This window comes from Chiloscyllium punctatum, chromosome 12 (genome assembly GCF_047496795.1).
Source record: "Chiloscyllium punctatum isolate Juve2018m chromosome 12, sChiPun1.3, whole genome shotgun sequence".
In the NCBI taxonomy this organism is placed as follows: Eukaryota; Metazoa; Chordata; class Chondrichthyes; order Orectolobiformes; family Hemiscylliidae; genus Chiloscyllium; species Chiloscyllium punctatum.
The window spans coordinates 38439179-38461410 of NC_092750.1; the positions used below are offsets into that span (position 1 = coordinate 38439179).

General features: G+C 41.0%; 1 protein-coding gene across 4 annotated transcripts in view; it reads right to left on the minus strand.

The window, feature by feature from the left end:
* cfap20dc (CFAP20 domain containing) overlaps positions 1-22232 on the minus strand; it is a 401364-nt gene that overhangs the window by 334335 nt on the left and 44797 nt on the right. For all 4 annotated transcript variants that reach the window (XM_072582429.1, XM_072582428.1, XM_072582427.1 and 1 more), the window contains exon 4: positions 3225-3297. In XM_072582429.1, coding sequence (XP_072438530.1) covers positions 3225-3297 — 73 coding nt within the window. The remainder of the gene's footprint in view (positions 1-3224; positions 3298-22232) is intronic.

The following is a 22232-nucleotide window of genomic DNA, read 5'->3' on the forward strand; positions in this document are numbered from 1 at the left end:
TATACCCATCTAGATGCCTTTTAAATGTTGCAATTGTACTAGCCTCGGCCACTTCCTCTGACAGCTCATTGCATACACCCTCACCATGAAAAGGTTGCCCCTTAGGTCTCTTTTATATCTTTCCCCTCTCACCCTAAACCTATGCCCTCTAGTTCTGGACTCCCCAAGCCCAGGGACAGACTTTGTCTATTTACCCTACCCATGCCTCTTATGGTTTTGTAAACCTTATATAAAAAGTCACCCCGCAACCTCCAACGCTACAGCGAAAACAGCCCCAGCTTATTCAACCTCTCCTCATAGCTCAAATCCTCCAATTCTGGAAGCATCCTTGTAAATCTTTTCTGAACCCTTTTAAGTTTCACAATATCCTTCCAATAGGAAGGAGACCAGAAGTGCACGCATTATTACTAAAGTGGCCTCATTAACATCCTGTACAGCAGCAATATGACCTCCCAACTCCTGTACTCAATACTCTGACCAATAAAGGAAAGCATACCAAATGCCTTCTTCACTATCCCATCTACCTGTGACTTTCAAAGAGCTATGAACCTGCACTCCAAGGTCTCTTTGTTCAGGACCTTACCATTAAGTGTATAAGTCTTGCTAAGATTTACTTTTCCAAAATGCAGCACCTCGCATTTATCTAAATTAAACTCCATCTGTCATTTCTCAGCCTATTGGCCCATCTAATCAAGATCACATTGTAATCTGAGGTAACCTTCTTCGCTGTCCACTACATCTCCAATTTTGGTGTCATCTACAAACTTACTAACTATACCTCTTATGCTCATATCCAAATCATTTATATAAATGAAGAAAGGTAGTGGACCCAGCACCAAGCCTTGTGGCACTCCACTGGTCACAGGCCTCCAATCTGAAAAATAACCTTCCACCACCACCCTCTATCTTCTACCTTTTAACCAGTTATGTATCCAAATGGCTACTTTTCCCTGTATTCCATGAAATCTAACTTTGCTAACCAGTCTCCCATGGGGAACCTTGTTGAACTCCTTAAATGAAATCCATCTAGATCACTTCCACCACACTGCTCTCATCAATCCTCTTTGTTACTTCTTCAAAAAACTCAATCAGGTTTGTGGGACATGATTTCCCACGCACAAAGCCACGTTGACTATCCCTAACCAGTTCCTGCCTTTCCAAATACATATTCATCCTGTCCCAAGTTCCCTCCAACAACTTGCCCACCACTGACATCAGGCTCACTGGTCTATAGTTCCCTGGCTAGTCCTTACCATCCTTCTTAAACAGTGGCACCACATTAGCCAACCTCCAGTCTTCCAGAACCTCACCTGTGACTATCGATGATACAAATATCTCAGCAAGAGACCCAGCAATCACTTCCCTCACTTCCCACAGAGTTCGAGGGTACACCTGATCAGGTCCTGGGGATTTATCCACTTTTATGTGTTTCAAGACATCCAGCACTTCCTCCTTTGTAATATGGACATTTTTCAAGATGTCACCATCTATTTCCCTCTATTCAACATCTTCCGTGTCCTTTTCCACAGTAAACACTGATGGAAAGGATTTTCAGAAGTGAGACTTAATATCTGGTCCTGCTAAAAGCCTCTATAACAATGTTAATTATATCAATATAAAATGTAATTAGTTGCTTACAAACAATAAAATATACTTTTTTCACACAGAGGGTGGTACATGTATGGAATGAGCTGTCAGAGGAAGTGGTGGAGGCTGGTACAATTGCAACATTTAAAAGGCATTTGGATGGGTATATGAATAAGGAGGGTTTGGAGGGATAAGGGCCGGGTGCTGGCAGGTGGGACTAGATTGGAGTTGGGATATCTGGTCGGCATGGATGGGTTAGACCGAAGAGTCTGTTTCCATACAGTACATCTCTGTGACTCTAAAAGACTCACAGTTAGAGAAACAAAGCTGATAGTATTTTTTTAAAATGGCAACATATGCATGAATATGCCCGAGATATCTGCAACCTCAGGCTATAGAAAATCGTGTTGTAGGAGATCGCTTTAGAAAATTGCTATACCCGTTCAGTAGAGAGCTCGTGCTATCCACAATTTGTCAAATGCATTATAGCCAATTTGTGCTAATAAACTACAATTTTCAACACAGTTACAGAGCTAATCTGAATGAAGTTTCAGATATCATGCTCCACCGTTAAATCTGCAGTTATCAAAACAATGTTCCTCTATCTTTGTCCTTTCCAAGTTAGCACCATGACGTAGAAAAAAGCACATAGATAATGTGAAATATTCTTTCCAAGTTATCCAAATGGAAGTTAATTATTTCTATACAATGATCTTGAAGCTGCATTGTAGCATATATACACTTGAATGTTATTTAGACAAAATGGATAAACAGAAACCAAGCAAAGTTTCATGACAACAAAAGCATTCTGCAAACATGGTGGCAATAATGTCTTCTGCATTTGTGTTGATATGGGATATTTGGATCACACAGAAGCATTAATCATTATTCTCAATAATTATCAACTTCCCATCAAATTTGAACTCAATACCTGTCTGCTCAGTGATCTACAGTAGTATCCAGTTAAGTAATGCCTTGTTATTAAAATTATCCTCTTTGCTTTCACACCCCTCTATGCCCTTACCTTTGGAATCTCCTGTTGCCCTATCACTCTGCTGTCTTTCAATTCTCATTACTTCAGTTCACCATCAACTGTTCAGAACTACAAACTTTAAAATTTCATCTCTAGACACTTCTACCTATCATTCTTTTTACGATTATGCTTATCAACAGCTATTTCTTTGACCAATATTTTTGTCCTCTGCCCGAAAATATCTTGGCAGTTGAGTGTCAAATTTTGTTCACAATGCTCTTGTGAAGTGCCTTGGGACTTTTCACTACTTTAACAGCATTACATAATATATACACATAGTTGCAGTACAACAAACTGAAAGCAAATTTTTACATTTTAAGCTATTTTAAATGTATTCATACAGTTGTGACACTCCTTTATTTATGTACACTTGTTAACTATTGCTCAAATATGACTGCTGCAATTAAGAAAGTTACTGCAATAACAGATGGCATGTGCTCTCAACTCCCATGTCAGTGCATGATGCACCAGTGGTTGAGAACCAACAACTAAATTAGCTTAATTACTTGAAGCCAATCTAAGTCTTTTCTCTGTTGCAGGGGTTACCATTTGTGTTCAATTTATTAACTGCCTAACATAAACATTGAGCAATGTTCATTCTTACAGCAATTCTGTAGAGAAGTCTTGTCCGACAGGCACACAAAGCTGCAACACAAGGAACCGCTGGATAAGACCAACTAAAATAGAAGAAATAATACAAAAATAATTACATTCATTCTGCACAATAGTTGACAAAATGCATCATTTAGCCACAAAGAATAGAAGCTTTCATGATCAATCAAAAAACCTCATAAATCATAAAAACATCAATTATGCCTTTTCAAGAATGGAAACTTGTTACTGCTACCCAGTCTGGCCTATAGGCAATCAATGCTAGACTATTTAGTTGACTCTTAATACCCTTTCAAATTACATAACAAGCCACCATTATTTGCATTAATTAGGGATGTGTTGCCTTATCAGTACTATTCCTATCCAGAAAAGATAAACATGAAATAATTTCAAAAACTTTTATTTAAAGTTTGTGAGAAGATTTGTAGCTCGGGTGCTCGTTGTTGTGGTTCTGTTCACTGAGCTGGGAATTTGTGTTGCAGACGTTTCGTCCCCTGTCTAGGTGACATCCTCAGTGCTTGGGAACCTCCTGTGAAGCACTTCTGTGATGTTTCCTCCGGCATTTATAGTGATTTGTATCTGCCGCTCCCGGTTGTCAGTTCCAGCTGTCTGCTGCAGTGGCCGGTATATTGGGTCCAGGTCGACGTGCTTATTGATTGAATCTGTGGATGAATGCCATGCCTCTAGGAATTCCCTGGCTGTTTTCTATTTGGTTTGTCCTACAATAGTAGTGTTGTCCCAGTCGAACTCATGTTGCTTGTCATGAGAGTGTGTGGCTACTAAGGATAGCTGGTCGTGTCGTTTCGTGGCGAGTTGGTGTTCATGGATGCGGACCGTTAGCTGTCTCCCTGTTGGCCTATGTAGTGTTTTGTGCAGTCCTTGCATGGGACTTTGTACACTACATTGGTTTTGCTTATGCTGGGTATCGGGTCCTTCGTCTTGGTGAGTTGTTGTCTGAGCGTGGCTGTTGGTTTGTGTGCTGTTATGAGTCCTAGTGGTCGCAGTAGTCTGGCTGTCAGTTCGGAAATGCTCTTGATGTATGGCAGTGTGGCTAGTCCTTTGGGTTGTGGCATGTCCTCGTTCCGTTGTCTTTCCCTTAGGCATCTGTTGATGAAATTGCGCTGTTATCTGTTTTTGGCGAATACATTGTATAGGTGTTCTCCTTCCTCTTTTTGCAGTTCTGGTGTACTGCAGTATGTTGCGGCCCTTTTGAATAGTGTGTTGATGCAACTTCTTTTGTGTGTAGAACTACGAAAGCAACCACCCCAAAACACACACAAGAAGTTGCACCAACACACTATTCAAAAAGGGCCACAGCACACTGCAGTACACCAGAACTGCAAAAAGAGGAAGGAGAACACCTATACAATGTATTCGCCAAAACGGATACCCGCTCAATTCCATCAACAGATGCCTACGGGAAAGACAACGGAACGAGGACATGCCGCAACCCAAAGGACTAGCCACACTGCCATACATCAAGAGCATTTCTGAACTGACAGCCAGACTACTGCGACCACTAGGACTCATAACAGCACACAAACCAACAGCCACGCTCAGACCACAACTCACCAGGACGAAGGACCCGATACCCAGCATAAGCAAAACCAATGTAGTGTACAAAATCCCATGCAAGGACTGCACAAAACACTACATAGGACAAAAAGGAAGACAGCTAATAATCCGCATCCATGAACACCAACTAGCCACGAAACGACACGACCAGCTATCCTTAGTAGCCATACACTCAGATGACAAGCAACATGAGTTCGACTGGGATAACACTACTATTGTAGGACAAGCCAAACAGAGAACAGCCAGGGAATTCCTAGAGGCATGGCATTCATCCACAGATTCAATCAATAAGCACATCGACCTGGACCCAATATACCGGCCACTGCAGCGGACAGCTGGAACTGACACTCTGAAGCGGCAGATACAAATCACTATAAATGCCGGAGGAAACATCACAGAAGTGATTCCCAAGGAAGCTCCCAAGCACTGAGGATGTCACCTAGACAGGGGACGAAACGTCCGCAACACAAATTCCCAGCTCGGCGAACAGAACCACAACTTTTATTTAAATAATGTCTTTAATGTAACTAAATATCTCGAGAAGCTTCACAGAAGCATTATAAAATAAAATATGGCACTGAATTATATAAGGAGATATATCAGATGACTAACAGCTTTGTTAAAGAGTAGGTTTTAACAAGTCTCTGAAAGGATATAGACACATATGATAAAGCAGGTTAGTATTAAAGGAGCACAGAAATCATGGAGGGCTGTGCAGTTGGTGGTTACAGTTTTAGGGAGAGGCAAGACCATTGAGGGATCTGAAACCTAAGATAGAGAATTTGAAAATCAAGATAAACCTTGACAAGGAGCCAATGAAGGTATAGGACTTTAAGACTTGCTGCATATCAAGACAGTTAAAGAATTGTTCCATATGAACTAAGGTTTATGAAGGGTGAAATGTGGGAAACTGGCCAGAGTGCATTGGAATAGTTCAGTCTCGATAGACAAGGACCTTAGCTGCAGATGAGCTGAGACAGGGCAAAATCAATTGATGTTATGAATGTGGAAAAAAGTAATCTTAGAGAATCGGCACAAATGAAATGTCAGATGCGGAGGACCAAAAGTGACACCAAGGTTGTGCACAGACTAGCTAAATGTCAAACAGTTGCTTGGGAGATAGATGAAATCAGGGTGTAGGTTTGTTTGCTGAGCTGTAGGTTTGATATCCAGACGTTTCGTTACCTGGCTTGGTAACATCATCAGTGGCAACCTCCAAGTGAAGCGAAGCTGTTGTCTCCTGCTTTCTATTTATTATATATAAATAGAAAGCAAGCAGGAGACAACAGCTTCGCTTCACTTGGAGGTTGCCACTGATGTTAGCTAGCCAGGTAACGAAATGTCTGGATATCAAACCTGCAGCTCAGCGAGCAAACCTACACCCTAAATCTCAACCTGAGCTACAAACCTTCACAACCCTTGCAATAGATGAAATCAGCAGGTAGCAAACAGAGTTTAGAATAGGAACAGAAAATAATGGCATCTGGCAATATTTATTTGGAAGGAATTTCTGCATTTCCAGTACTGGATGTAGGATAAGGAGGTGATTAATTTAGTAACAGTAAAGAAATCTGCAGAGGCAATGATGAGATAAAGCTCAGTTTAATCAGCCTGTGTGTGAAAGCTAACACTGTCCCTTCCGACAATGTCACCAAGGGGCAACATGGATGAGAAACTGGAAGAGGCAACAGATTCACTGTATGGTAGCAGAAAGCAAAACCATTGTAAGTGATTCTCTGGTTACAGTAAAAAGAGAACAGGACCATTGTTTACAGTTGTTGAGTTCTGCAGAAATCTACTTGTCTAAACTGTTAAAAGGTTTGCGTAGGGCATGGTTTAACTTGGGAATTTTTCACATTTGTATAGTGAAGATTCATGCTACGAATAAAAGATATAACAAAGAAAATCCTCTATCTTTGTAAAATAGCTGCAGAAGCAATCAATACCAGATAACGATTGGCTTCTCCTCAGCTATCCATATGGAGTAGAAAAAAACTCCATTACATAGAGCCATTTTTTCATACTCTGGAACATGCATATACTTTCATGTCCAGTGTTTGTAAAGGAACCCACCTTGATAGGGCTGTTAAGAAGGCATACAGTGTGTTAGCTTTTATTAGTAGAGGGATCAAGTTTTGGAACCATGAGGTCATGCTGCAGCTGTTCAAAACTCTGGAACGGCTGCATTTGGAGCATTGCATGCAGTTCTGGTCACCGCATTGTAGGAAGGGTGTGGCAGCTTTGGAAAAGATTCAGAGGAGACTTACTAGGATGGTGCCAAGTATAGAGGGAAGGTCTTATGTGGAGAGGTTGAGGGACTTGAGGCTTTTTTCTTTACAGAGAAGGTTGAGAGGTGACTTAATTGAGACATATAAGATAATCAGAGGGTTAGATCGGGTGGACAGGGCGAGCCTTTTTCCGAGGATGGTGATGGCTAGCACGTGGGAACATAGCTTCAAATTGAGGGGTGATAGATATAGAACAGATGTCAGAGGTAGTTTCTTTGCTCAGAGTAGTACGGGCGTGGGATGCACTGCCTGCAACAGTTGTAGCCCCACCAACTTTAAGGGCATTTAAATGGTCATTGGATAGGCATAGTGTAGGTTAGATGGGCTTCAGATTGGTTTCACAGAGCGGCACAACATCGAGGGCCGAAGAGCCTGTACTGCACTGTTACGTTCTATATTCTATTTATGGGTTCAAGGACTCATTCTTGGCCAGCCTCTCTCATTCTGATTGCATAAGGCACAGACCTAGTCTTGCAACATTTTGCTTGATTCTCAGCCTTGACTTTTGTTACAGACCAGACCAACCCCCTCAAAATAGCCAGAAAATAGTCTAGACCTTTTTTTTATTTTAAAGGTAAATGTAAGGTGTTGCATTCCAGATGCAATTTAATTGGTCAAACTACTAGATTTAAAGCAAACCACACTTTATTCATTCTCTATCGTTAAAATACAACAAAAGGAAGACAGAATTGGAATAACTGAACTCAATTGGAAAACAGAATAATAGAAACAATAACTGTTAATAATTCACTGTTCCAATACAGTAACATTCACACTGCTGGTCATTGACCACTCAGGCGTTTCCTTTCTTCCTGCTGGTAGAGCATGAATAAAGATTTCTGCACTTATTGTTCTTCACTGTGTCCCACATCTGCACACACACTACATGGGTGCTGGGGAAAATAAGTACTTGTAGTGCAGGGGAAAAAATATAGCAACATCCCATTATCACACTCTTGGCAAAAGGCAAATTCAGAAAGCAAATGGTCTCACATGCAAATTCAGTAGCAGGAATAGAATACCCACTTTTTGGCTGTAACCGACAGAGAGAAAAAATAACTTCCACTTCTCCAAGACCCCATCAGCAACTAAAAGCTCAGACTAAAAGTCCTGGTTCAATGAGAGCTGGATGCACCCATTCAGGCTGCTTCTGTTGTTCCAACTTTTAACAAACCCAAGGCCTCACAAACGGTTTACTCTCGTGGCTCTGGTAAATTGCTCCTCATCCCTGCCTTAAAATCCCTCTTCAAAACAAAACCAGGATGATGGTTTTATTGATACCTGAAAGTGTGGATCAGAAGCAGCTGAGTCACATCGTGCTGCAACCCTCAAAAATGGTATTGAGAATGTAACCTCTTCAAGCCATAGTGTCGCCATATATTGCATTTAGGGTAGATATCTTTTCCATGCTTCCCGATCCGCATTGAAAACCACCTGTTTCTTTACAAAGTGATAGATTAGCCGGAGAACAACTGAATTGTATTTTCTCTAAACACGTTCTTCAGAATAAAGCTGGAAAACCTCATTTGGCAATCAATTGGACAAAGGTTCAGGCTGGCTGAATAACTAAACATTAACATTGCTACCACCTTTCGAAAAGGCTTGTGTACAATTTTATTACCATTTTTGAGGGTTGCAGCATGATGTGACTCAGCTGCTTCTGATCTTCACTTTCAGGTATTAAAAAAACCATCACCCTGGTGTCCACTTCCATTCTTTTCATTTGCCATTCAGTTGAGGAATAACCTAGTATCATTTAGTTTTGTCCATGGCCAGTATGTTTAATAGCACCACCTCTTCAGACTGAGACTGGGTTTTTCTCACACCTTTTTTTTGTACTATGTAGATTTTCTTTCTACTCTTTGACTCCCATACTTTTGCTGAATGTGTTCATGTTTCTTCCTCAAACATGCCCATTCAATGTGCCATTTTATGCCACAGATACTGCATACAACTTTTTAAATTCAGCACTTTGCTGCTGTATGATCTATTTCTTCATACTGACAGCAGTTTTAAGTCTGCATTTGTGCTGGTCTCTCAGATTCCATTTTGTGAATCCTGTGCTTAAGTTTAGCTGTTAAACATCCTTGGCTGCTAGTTCCATCAAACTGCTATTTCTAGTCCTTTATTTAAGTTTATGTTTATTTCTGCTAGTATCCTATTCTGGATTGCTTCCCAATTAAACCACATACCAGTGCCTCTAATAGCATCATTTAATTTGTCCCTAAATTTGTAGAATTCTGCTGACTTCTCTAAAATTGCTACAAATTAGAGATTGTGAATCATTCATGCTGGTTGGATGTGGAATCAGAACCTTTCAGCAATCACCAATGATTTTGGTGAAAAATAGTTCTGTAAGATTGTTAATATTTCTTCATAAGTTTGGAACCAGGCTCCTCAGGGGATCAAAAGTCTTCCCCCACCTCTCCATCTATAATACTCAGAAATGCTGGAAAAACTATACAGCTTCAATTTATTAGCTTGAACAAAGTAATGGAATCGGTGTAAGAGTCCCAGCTCTCTGCATTTTCACCATATGGTCCCACAACACCAAAATTTCCCACAAACTTTTTAAATGGGAAATGTTTATGTCACAACGTACCACAAAATTTTAAGACTACCTTGTTTCTTCTCTTTAAAAGTTAGTTATTTCTGAGGCTGCCCGTTTCTCTCGGAGTCTACACCCTGAGCTTAAGATATTTCCTGAGAGGGTACTCATGACTTAGTATTCCTTCAGGCTGGAGCACATGGTGAGCTTCTTCTGCACTATTCACTTCTTCCTTGGAGTACTTTTTTTGTTTTGCTGACTGTACTTGCTTTAGTGCAGCAATAGTCTCTTTTGGTTTCTTTTCTTTTTATGGAATCATTTCAGAGATGTCTAATGTAGCCATGATTTTTTTCTGATGAATCAGTGACTTAACCCAGCGAATCTTGTAGCAGTTTTTACCCTCATTCAAATTGAACGCAAGAAGAAAATTGGTAAAAAAAAAAGAGGTGGCCAAAGCATTAAATAGCAGGAGCTTTATTACTGAGGTGTTCACTCTGCAGACAGCAAAGTGAGAGTACAGGTTGTCCCCCAAAACAGCTAATTCCATCACATCATCAGACTCTTAAAGTGACAGTCACCATACTTGGACAAATAACCAACAAACAGGAAGTTCCTCTCCCATAAATACACTGCCAAACTTCAGTGGTAGTGACTCCAAAACCTTAGGTGATTCACTGGTGTAATCTCGGATGGAAGCCCATTTGAGCAGTGCATCCATATCCACTATGACAGTAATTTGAGTTGACAAGACAGAAGCTAGACATTTTCATTAGTTCCAACTTGGGGCTTTTTCTTATGGAAATAAAAGCCTGTCTAACTGCAACATTTCAACTCTCAAGCTGCTGTTAGGCAGCATAAGCCAAGTCACAGAGATGTACAGCATGGAAACAGACCCTTCGGTCCAACCCATCCATGCCGACTAGATATCCCAACCCAATCTAGTCCCACCTGCCAGCACCCAGCAGCTCCAAATTCTGAAGTCATTCTCAATTTAAGTAAGACTGTAGTTTTTATTCCTGATCAGGTATTCCTGATGAAGGGCTTTTGCCCGGAACGTGGATTTTACTGCTCCACGGATGCTGCCTGAAATGCTGTGCTCTTCCAGCACCACTAATCCAGAATCTGGTTTCCAGCATCTGCAGTCATTGTTTTTACCCTGTAGTTTTTATTTTTCCAGCCAAAGTAAATCTTACATTTTACCAGATTATATTCCATCAGGTCTTTGCCCTCTCACACAACCTATTAATATGGTCTGCAAATTCTCAATGGTTAATCCAGGATGGAGGACGGGAAAAAAAATTGTGGCTGTAATACTTGCTCCTTTAAGGAAGTACTTTACTTTTGCAGCTGATTCCCTCAAATTCTAGGAGCAGTAATTATTGTGTTATAAGCCGTTGTATTGTTTTGGAACTTTGGGGGAAAAAAAAAGATCAAAACAATAGCACTTTAAAAAGGAGCTCAGACAAAGGACAGTGACCATATGGGCAGTGATTCAAACAGACAAAGAAGCCTACACCACTAACTGACCCAGCAGTAACCTGCATAGCTGCTGCCTTGCTGTCTGATTTCAAGTTTCTCTGGACATTAGAATTTGTTTTAAGAAAAATAAACAAATAGCAAAATTCACAGCTGATCTAGGACAAATCTGTGTTGGAGCTCACAGCAGGAGAGCAGCCATTTTTTAAAGTGTAAACTTATTGGTTTTCTTTGGTAAGTCGACAATAGTGAGTAGATTGAGGGCCATTTTTTGATTGTACGTTGTTACTTTAAAAGTAGAAAACGTAGATATTAAGCTAGCCTGAAGCACTGGTTTTAAAGCAATAAGACTATACTATTTTCTGGGCCTATAGATTGTTAAAATGCAAAGATAGCCTTTAATATAGTGATGTGGTCTTCCTGTTGGATGTGGGAGACTAGGGAGAGTTTCCATGTTACTGATGATTATGTCTGAGGAAGTGTGCAAGGTCTTAAATCCTATCGGATCGCATGTTTTGGTTGGAGCAGCAGTTACAGGCAATGAGGAATTTTACAGGAACTGGGGGTGTGATGAATGCCAGTTGCGGCCGGGGGGGGTGTGAAGATAAAGCGAAGATACAGTCAGGTAGATGGGTGACCTCCAGGAACGGTAGGAAAGGGAGGCAGGTGGTACAGAACTCCCCTGTGGCTATTTGCATCTCAAACAAGTATGCTGTTTTGGACATCATATGGGATGATGGACTCTCAGGGGAATGCAATACTGACAGCCAGGTTTCTGGTACCAAGACTGGCTCTAATGTAACAAGGGGTATTTAGGTTCCAAGCGATTGATTGTGATAGGAAACTCTTTAGTCAGAGGCACAGACAGACGATTCTGCTGCTAACAGCGAGACATCAGAATGGTGGATTGCCTCCCTGGAGCCAGGATCAAAGATATTGCAGAGAGGGTGCAGAATATTCCCACAGGGGAGCGCGACCCGCAGGAAGTCCTTGGACACATTGAAACTAACAACATAGGAAGTCAAAAGAGCGAGCTTCCGAGGGGAAAAGAAAGGAAGTTAGGCAAGAATCTACAAAGTAGGCCCTTGAGAGTAGTAATATCTGGATTACTCCCAGTGACACAAGCTAATGAAGATAGGAAGGGGAGGATAGAGCAGATGAATCTGTAGTTGAGGAGTTAGTACAGGGGAAAGGATTCACATTTTTGGATCATTGTAATCTCTTCTGGAGTAGAAGTGACCTGTATAAGAAGGATGGATTGCACCTGAATTGGAAGGGAACTAATATACAGGCAGGGGCATTTGCTAGAGATGCTCTGGAGGATCTAAACTCTGGAGCGGGAGGGGGGAATTAGGATGGTAGATGGGAGAGACCCAGAGAGATAATGAGAAAAGTGATCAGTCTGAGACTAGTACAGTTGGGAAAAACAGACAGGGCAGGCAGGAACAAAGTAGAGAATGAGGTAGGACTGATAAATTAAACAACATTTATTTCAATGCAAGAGGCCTAACAGGTAAGGCAGATGAACTTAGTGCATCGTTGGAACAAGGTGCTGGGATATCACAGCAATTACAGAGATGTGGCTCAAGAATGGTTATGGCTGGCAGTTTAATGTTCCAGGGTATTGATGCGATAGGAAGTATCAGAATGGGTGGGGGTGGGGGGTGGGGGTGGGGGGGGAAAGCAAGAGAGGAGGGGGTGTGGTGTTTTTAATTAGGGATAACATTACAGCTGTATTTCAGGAGGATATTTGTGGGAATACGTCCAGGGAAGCCATTTGGGTGGAACAGAGAAATAAGAAAGGAATGACCATCTTATTAGAATTGTACTACAGACCCCTCAATACCCAGAGGGAAATTGAAAAGTATATTTCTAAGGAGATCACAGTTATCTGTAAAGAATAATAGGGTGGTTATGGTAGGGGATTTTAACTTTCCAAACATAGACTGGGACTGCCACAATGTTAAGGGTCTGGAGGGAGAAGAATTTGTTATATGTGTCCAAGAAAATTTGCTGATTCAGTCTGTCAATGTATCTATTGACCTACTCTTGGGAAATAAGGCAGGATAGGTGACTGAGGTGTCAATGGGGGATAATTTTGGACCAGTGACCATAATGCTATTAGTTTTTTAAAAAGTGATGGAAAAGAATGACTAGATATAAAAGTTAAAGTTCTAAATTGGAGGCAGGCCAATTTTGATGGTTTTAGGCAAGAAACTACAGCATTTGAAATTCATCTGGAGATGAATAGGAAGGGTTTAGAGGGCCAAGTGCTGACAAATCTGGGCGGCATGGATGAGTTGGATTGAAGGGTCTGTTTTTGTGCTGTACATCTCTATGACTCTAAAAGACATCTGGATGGGTATGTGAATAGAAAGGGTTTAGAGGGATATGGGCCAAGTGCTAGCAAGTGGGTCTAGATTAATTTAGGACATCTGGTTGGCATGGATGAATTGGACTGAAGTGTCTGTTTCTGTACTGTACATCTCTATGGCTTTCAAAAGTTGATTGCGGATGGATGTCCGCAGGTAAAAGGGAAGGCTGAAAATGGGAAGCCTTCAAAAATGAGATAACGAGAGTCCACAGACAGTACGTTCCTGTTAGGGTAAAGAGCAAGTGAGAGTATATTTAAGAGGAAAATCAGGAGGACAGAAAGGGGACATGAGACAGCTTTGGCAAATAGGGTAAAGGTATTCTACAGATACATTAAGGATAATCGGGTAACTAGGGAGAGAATACGGTCCCTTAAAGATCAGCAAGGGCATCTATGTGTGGAACAGCAGGAGATGGGAGAGATACAAAATGACTATTTTGCGTCAGTGGAGAAGGGCATGGAAGGTATAGAATGTGGGGAAATACATATGTAGGGGTGGTGTGTATCTGGCCATCTTAAAACACAAAGGTGGATAAATCCCCAGGACCTGGTCAGGTGTGCCCTCGAACTCTGTGGGAAGCTCAGAGAAAGATTGCTGAGCCCCTTGCTGAGATATTTGTATCATCGCTAGCCACAGACAAGGTGCCAGAACACTGGAGGTTGGTTAACGTGGTGCCACTTTTTAATAAAAGGTGGTAAGAAAAAAACCAAGGAACTATAAACTGCTGAGTCTGACATCGGTGGTGGGCAAATTGTTGGAAGGAAACCTGAGGGACAGGATTTACATGTATTTGGAAAGACAAGAACTGATTAGGGATCGTCAACATGGCTTTGTGCATGGGAAACCGTGTCTCACAAACTTGATTGAGATTTTTTGAAGAAGTAACATAGGATTGATGAGGACAGAGTGGTGGACGTGATAGACTTCAGTAAGGTGTCAGACAAGGTTCCTCAATGGTACCTCAACAGTAGACTGGTTAGCAATGTTAGATCATGTGGAATAGAGGGAGAACTAGTTATTTGGATACAGAACTGGCTCAAAAATATAAGACTGAGGGTGGTGGTGGAGGTTGCTTTTCAGACTGGAGGCCTGTGACCAGCAGACTGCCATAAGCATCGGCGCTGAATCCACTACTTTTCGTCATTTTTATAAATGATTTATATATGAACACAGGACGTACGATTAGTAAGTTTGCAGATGACACCAAAATTGGAGGTGTAGTGGACAGCAAAGAAGGTTATCTGAGTGTACAATAGAATCTTGATCAGATCAGGCCCAGGGAGTGGCAGATGGAGTTTATTTTAGATAAATGTGAGGTGCTGCATTTCGGAAATAGAAATCAATGCAGGACACTTAATGGTAAGGTCCTGGAAAAAGTGTCCCTGAACTAAAAGAAACCTTGGAGTGCAGGTTCATAGTTGCTTGAAAGTGCAGTCACAGGTCGATATGATAGTGAAGGAGGCATTTGGTATGCTTTCCTTTATGGTCTGTGTATTGAGTAAAGGAATTGGGAGGTCATGTTGCAGCTCTACAGGGCATTGGTTAGGCCACTTTTGGAATGCTTTAATGCAATTGTCTCGCTGCTATAGGAAAGATGTTGTGAAACTTAAAAGGGTTCAGAAAAGATTTCCAAGGATGTTGCCAGATTGAAGGGTTTGAACTACAGGGAGAGGCTGAATAGACTGGGGCTATTTTCCTAGGAGCATTAGAGGCGGAGGGGGGACTTTATGGAGATTTATAAAATCACGAGGAACATGGGTAGAGTAAATAGACAAGGTCTTTTCCCTGGAGTGGGAATCCAAAACTAGAGGGTATACGTTTAAAGTGAGAGTGGAAAGATTTGAAAGAGACCTAAGGGATAACTTTTTTCACGCAGCAGGTGGTGTATGTCTAGAATGACTGCCAGAGGAAGTTGTGGAGGCTGATACCTTTTAAGTGTTCTAATTGTATCTGGATGGGTATATGAATATGAATATGGGCCAAAAGCTAGTAAATGGGACGAGATTTATCTAGGATAGGTGTTTGGCATGGATGAGTTAGACCAAAGGGTCTTGGAATAGATTCCCTACAGTATGGAAACAGGCCTTTTGGCCCAACAAGTCCACACTGATCCTCCAAAGAGTAATCCACCCAGACCTATTCCCCTTCCCTATATTTACCCCTGACTAATGCACTTAACACTATGGGCAATTTAACATGGCCAAATAACCCGACCTGCACATCTTTGGATTGTGGGAGGAAAGAGGAGCACCCAGCAGAAACCAATGCAGACATGGGGAGAATGTGCAAACCACACAGACAGTCGCCTAAGATGGGAATCAAACCCAGGTCTGTGGTGCTGTGAGGCAGCAGTGTTAACTACCCTATCATCCCACTGTACTGTTGTGGGGAAAATCACCAGCCTTGGAGTCAAGAGTCGGGGTTCAATGACAGAGCTTATTGTACAAGAAAATACTGGAGCTCCGGGAAGAGAAAGACACCAACAGCACAGTAGTTAGTTGTAAGTCTTCTCTCAGCCCGGAGCACATGTGAAGATATTTTTAATTGTTTTGTGAGATAATAGGTCAGTGATGAGGGTATTGTCTTTGTAACATGGTTTGCTTATTGTAAACATTGCAGAATCATTAATAGTTTCGGTGCAGTCATCGTCAGTTCCAGCGCAGCCTCTATTAATTTCAGCGCGGTCGTTGTCAGTTTCAGCACAGACATTGTCAGTTTCAATGTCTGCATGAAAGCCCATTGCTGTCGTAATGGGTGCTAATCGCTCTTCTTGAGAAGGACAATTACTGCAGCCCTGGCTATTGTCACTCTGTATTGAGTCCGTATCAGACTGTTAGCATTTCTATCAAAGGTGTTGGCTGGACAAAGACACTTTGGCAGGGAGTATACGCTACTCATGTATCTTCTCTCCGCCACCCACCTTAAACTAATCAACTAGGTTGTGAGTGCATAGTGTTGGCATTCTGGTGGCCCCAGGAAATGTGTGTTTGCTCTGCTGTCTCTCTCCATATTGTGGTCCAGTGGCCATCTTGTGTGTCAAGTGGCCACCTTATGGCTCAGCGACCACCTTGTGTGCCCATGTGCCTAGAGTCACACTGCCCCATGCCATCTCCCACTTCAGTACCATCCCATCCATCTTTGCATCTACTTCAAATTTAGTGATTATGTCTTTATTCCACTCATCTAAGACATTGATATAAATTATAAAATGTTGAGGCTGCAGCACAGACCCCTGCTGGATGCCACTCCTGCCAATCAGAAAAAGACTAATTTATGTACGCTCTGTATTCAATCAGCCAGCCACTCCTCTATGCTAATATGCTACCCCTATAACATGAGCCTCTGCTTTACACATTCTTTTATTTGGTTCCTTGTCAAATGTCTTCCGGAAATCTAAGCACAGTATATCTCCAGGGAGCCTCCTTTATCTCTGCATATGTTATTCTTTTGACAATATTCAATAAACTAGTTAAACATCCTTTCCCTTCCACAGTCACATGGACACTTCCTGATTCTTCCTGCATTTTTCTAAGTACACAGCTATAACTGCCTTAATTATCAATTTAAAACATTTCCCACAATCAAAGTGAAGCTAACTTAACCTTTGGTTTCCTGTTTCTCTCGCTCTCTTCTGGAATAGAAAACTTATACAGTGTTTGGTATATTTCAGTCTGACAGAACCTTTCCAGAATACTATCTCAGTGGCACTTAGAGTCATTGAGATGTACAGCACAGAAACAGACCCTTTGGTCCAACTCGTCCGTGCCGGCCAGATATCCCAACCTAATCTAGCCCCACCTGCCAGCACCAGACCCATATCTCTCCAAACCCTTCCTATTCATCTAACAATCCAGATGCCTTTTAAATGCTGCAATTGTACTAGCCTGCACCACTTCCTCTGGCAGCTCATTCCATATACGCACCACCCTCTGCGTGAAAAAGTTGCCCTTTAGGTCTCTCTTATACCTTTGCCCTCTCACCCTAAACTTATACCTTCTAGTTCTGGACAGCTCCAACCCAGGGAAAAGGTTTTGTCTATTTATCCTATCCATGCCCCTCATGATTTTATAAACCTCTATGAGGTCACCCCTCAGCCTCCAACACTCCAGGGAAAACAGCCCCAGCCTGTTCAACCTCTCCCTATAGCTCAAAGTCCTCCAATCCTGGCAACATCCTTGGAAATCTCTTCTGAATCCTTTCAAGCTTAACAGCATTTTTCCGATAGGAAGGAAACCAGAATTGCACGTAATACTCCAACAGTGGCCAAACCAATGTCCTGTACAACCGCAACATGACCTCCCAACTTCTGTACTCAATACTCTGACCAATAAAGAAAAGCATACCAAACGCCTTCTTCTCTATCCTATCTATCTGTGACTCCACTTTCAAGGAATATGAACCTGCACTCCTTCTTTTAACACTCTAAAGACAAAGGCCATCATGACCGAGGGGACTTGTCAGCCTGCAGCTCAATCAGAGTCATAGTCATATAACATGGAAACAAACTCACTGCTTCAATTAAGTTCCATTTGCCTCTCATCAGTCCATTAACCCAACTGATCAAGGACCCATAGTACTCTGAGATACTCTTCTTCACTATCCACTATGCCCCCAATTTTGAAGTTATCTGAAAATTTACTAACCATACTTCTATATTCACATTATAGTTCATACAAGCTGCGGAAAATGAGAGTCTCTGAAGCCCAATGTAAAGATCAGCAGCAACAACATATTTAAATTGTTGTCTTAATGTAGCAATAACCCCAAGGCACCTCACTAGAGTAATTCGTAAACAAAATCTAACACCAAACTCACAGAAAGAGTTAGGATGCCAACCAAATGCTTGCTTAAATGGATCGGTTTTAATAAACATCTTAAAACAGGAAACAGTATTTCAGAGCACAGTATGTGATTAAGCTGAGTAAGATGTCGTATGAGGGTGAACTGCAGAGTGGGAAGGAACCACGGCTGGTGTTTATGTTTGCAATTTAACCAAATCTCAATCTTCCTTTTACCTTCTGATTTACAAATGTCATACTGGAATGTTTCTTTTATAGTATATTGTGAAGGCTGTAGGAAAACATCCATTTATGTCATCTGCCATTTCCTTTTGTATGCTATTAACTTTGAATCTCTCTACGACCTTACTTGGGTTTTTCTTTTCCAAATACTTGTAAAAACATTTAGTCGCCATTTTTACATTTGTAACAAGCTTCCTCATCCTAAAAATCTTCATCCTGACTAATCTTTTAGTCATTCTGCCAATCTTTATATTTTGTCCAATTATTTGGTCTGCCATTCATCTTTGCACAACTATATACTTTCCTTTACTTATATTTAAATTAACTAAGTATTGTTTGTCCTCTTTTCTGAGTTTTTATTTAGGGTAGGAATATACTTATCAGTAGTTGGAGCTATCCACTTAAATATCTCCTAGCTTAATTCTTCTTAAATGTCATATACCCTTCAATATTCAGGACCCAATCATATTTTAGTAATGACAATCAGATCATATTTATTTACTTCAATGCATGCCGTCAATTTATTTATTTTATTATGAATGTTACATGTGAATCCAACTCCAGACCCTTTCACTTTGTCTTGTTTTTTATTTCTAACATCTAGTCTTGATTGTTGGTGTATGCTCAGGTTTATTTCCCCTGTCCCTTCCTGCCAACTCTGGCCAACAATTGACTATTTCACTTTCCTGCTTTGATTTGCTACATCTACCCAAACTTGATCCTTCTCACCCATCATTTAGTTTAGAGCTCTCTCTACCTCCCAAGATGTGGATGTGCCAGTGTTGGACTGGGGTGGACAAAGTTAAAAATCACACAAGAACAGGTTAAAGTCCTACAGGTTTATTTGGAAGTACAAGCTTTCGGAGCACTGCTCCTTCATCATGTAGCTAGTCTAGCTATCTGACGAAGGAGCGGCATTCCAAAAGTTTGTACTTCCAAATAAACCTGTTGGATTGTAACCTGGTGTTCCGTGATTTTTAAGTTAAAAATTTATTTTTAACTTTGTCTACTTTCCAAGTTATACATTTCGGTACTGATATCAGTGCCCCATGATCTAAAACACAATCACTTCTCCCTCACCAGTTCAGAGACGTGTTCATTTCATCAATCTTATGTGCCCTTGCCAACTGCCACATGTGCAATAACAAGTGGATCCTTCCCATAAAAATCGATATAGTCACAGAACTTTAATAGACCCAAAAGAACCCATTCAGCCCATTGTGTCTGCACCAGCTCTCCAAATGACCATCTTACATCATGTCTTCTCTCCATAACCTGAACATTATTCATTTTCAGGTAACCACCTTATTCTCTCAAGAATGCTTGAACTGAACCTGCATTCACCACACTCCCAAGAAGCGCATTCCAAACCATAATTACTCATTGTGAAAAAAAGTTTATCTTACATCACTTTAAATCTATGTTCCCTCATTCTCGATGCTTTCACAAGTGGAACATTTTCTCCTAATTTTTGCTGTCCAATTCTCTCATGGTTATGAATACTGCAATCATATCTCCTCTGTAACGTCTATTCTCCAAGGGAACCAGTCCCCAACTTCTCTAACCTATCTTATCTTAAATTTCTCATCCCTGAAACCAGTCATGTGAAACCCTTCTGTTATCTCATTCACATCCTTCCTAAAGTTCAGCACCCATAACTGCACATAATACTCCAATTGAGTCTAAAAGAGTGTCATAAAAATAAACAACATAACCTCCTTGCTCTTAAAAAAAACCTCAGATCCTGAATGCTTAATTAACTGCCCTCTCAACCTATAACTACCACCCTATGCACCAGGGTACATCTTTTCCAACATCCCATTTATGTGCCAGGTATGGCTCCAACCAGGGGAAAATTTCCACGATACTCATTAAATGTCTGCCATTACACACATTCTTTTTAACCTATTACCCAGTCTCCTTTAGCCAACTTCACCTTCATATCTTTGTCATTGCCTTTATTTAGGTTTGGGACACTAGTTTCAGACCTAGGTTTATTATCCTCAAACTGAATGCAAAGCATTTTTATGCTATGATCACTCTTTGCTAAACGTAATAATTTCTGCCTCATTTTACTTTACCAGGTTTAAAATATCTGGCTCCCTGGTTGGTTCTACAACAAATGTTCTAAGAAAGTAGCCTGTATATAATCTGTGAATTTGTCCACAAAGCTATAATTTACTCATTATAATGTTCACATATATTACATAAAGACAAATATTTAAAGAACCTTTCTTATAAGCCTCAATTTTTTAAAAATTCATTCATGTGTTGAGGGCATCACTAGCTCGATAAGTATTTAATGCCTGTCCCTAATTGGCCTGAGGGCAGCTAAGAGCCAACCACATTATTGTGAATATAGAGTCACTCGTAGGCCAGATACAGATGGCAGCTTCCTTCCCTAAAGGACATTAGTGAACCAGATGGGTTTTTTTCTAATAATTAATAATAGATTTGTGGTCCTCATTTTGACCCTTAATTCCCGATTTTTACTGAATGCAAATTTCATCATCTGCCTTGGCAGGATTCAAAACTAGGTCCACCGAACATTATCTGGGTCTCTAGATTAACAGTCCAGTGCTGATACCACTAGGCTATTTTCTCCCCCTCAAATTTATTGATTTATATTCTCTCCTGCAGTGTTGAAGAGCCGATAAACTACACCCACTCATTCCCTTGATATTCCTTATTTCTGACAAAACTGATTTGACATCTTGATCTTCTGAGCCAAAAGATTTTCTCATTACTCCACTGATCTCATCCTTTCCTAACAAAGCTACTCTCTCTCCTTTTCCTTTCATTCTAATTTTTTTCAGCAGTCAAATATTTTGGAATATTCCATACCCTCGCCTTAAGGACATCTCTATAATGGTTATCACATCAAGTTCATTCATTTCTATTTGTGTCATAATTTCATCTTTCTCATTATAAAAGCTCCTCTCTATCCCAGAGACCTCCACAATGAAACTCCCTCTTGCACTGGTACAAAGTGCTGCATGAGCTGGAACACAATTTGCTCATGTCTTAATCCAGAGGCTATAAACTTAGTGGCTCTGCTTTTAAAATTAACTCAGTTAGCTTAAATCTGTTTCTTTGGTACCCATGTAGATCATGGCAACAGCTATTTCCCACCCTCACATTCCAAATTTCATTTTGACTTCAAAGAGTTGTCCTTAATCCTGGTACTGAGCAGACACAGTCATTGGGACTTAAGCCTTCAGAACAGTTTCTATGGCCCAGCAATACAGACACTAAAGTCATAGAGTTATAGAGATGTACAGCATGGAAACAGACCCTACAGTCCAAACTGTCCTATGCCGACCAGATATCCCAACCCAATCTAGTCCCACCTGCCAGCACTTGGCCCATATCCCTCCAAACCCTTCCTATTCATATGCCCATCCAAATGCCTCTTAAATGCTGCAATTGTACCAGCCTCCACCACTTCCTCTGGCAGCTCATTCCATACTCGTACTACCCTCTTGTGTGAAAAGGTTGCCCCTTCGGTCTCTTTTGTATCTTTCCCCTCTCATCCTAAACCTATGCCCTCTAGTTATGGACTTCCTGACCCCAAGGAAAAGACTTTGTCTATTTACTCTATCCACTAGAGTCATAGTCATAGAGACATACAGCACAGAAACAGACCCTTTTGTCCAACTCATCCATGTTGACCAGATATCCCAACCTGATTAAGGTCGAATTTCCTGCTCCTCGGAT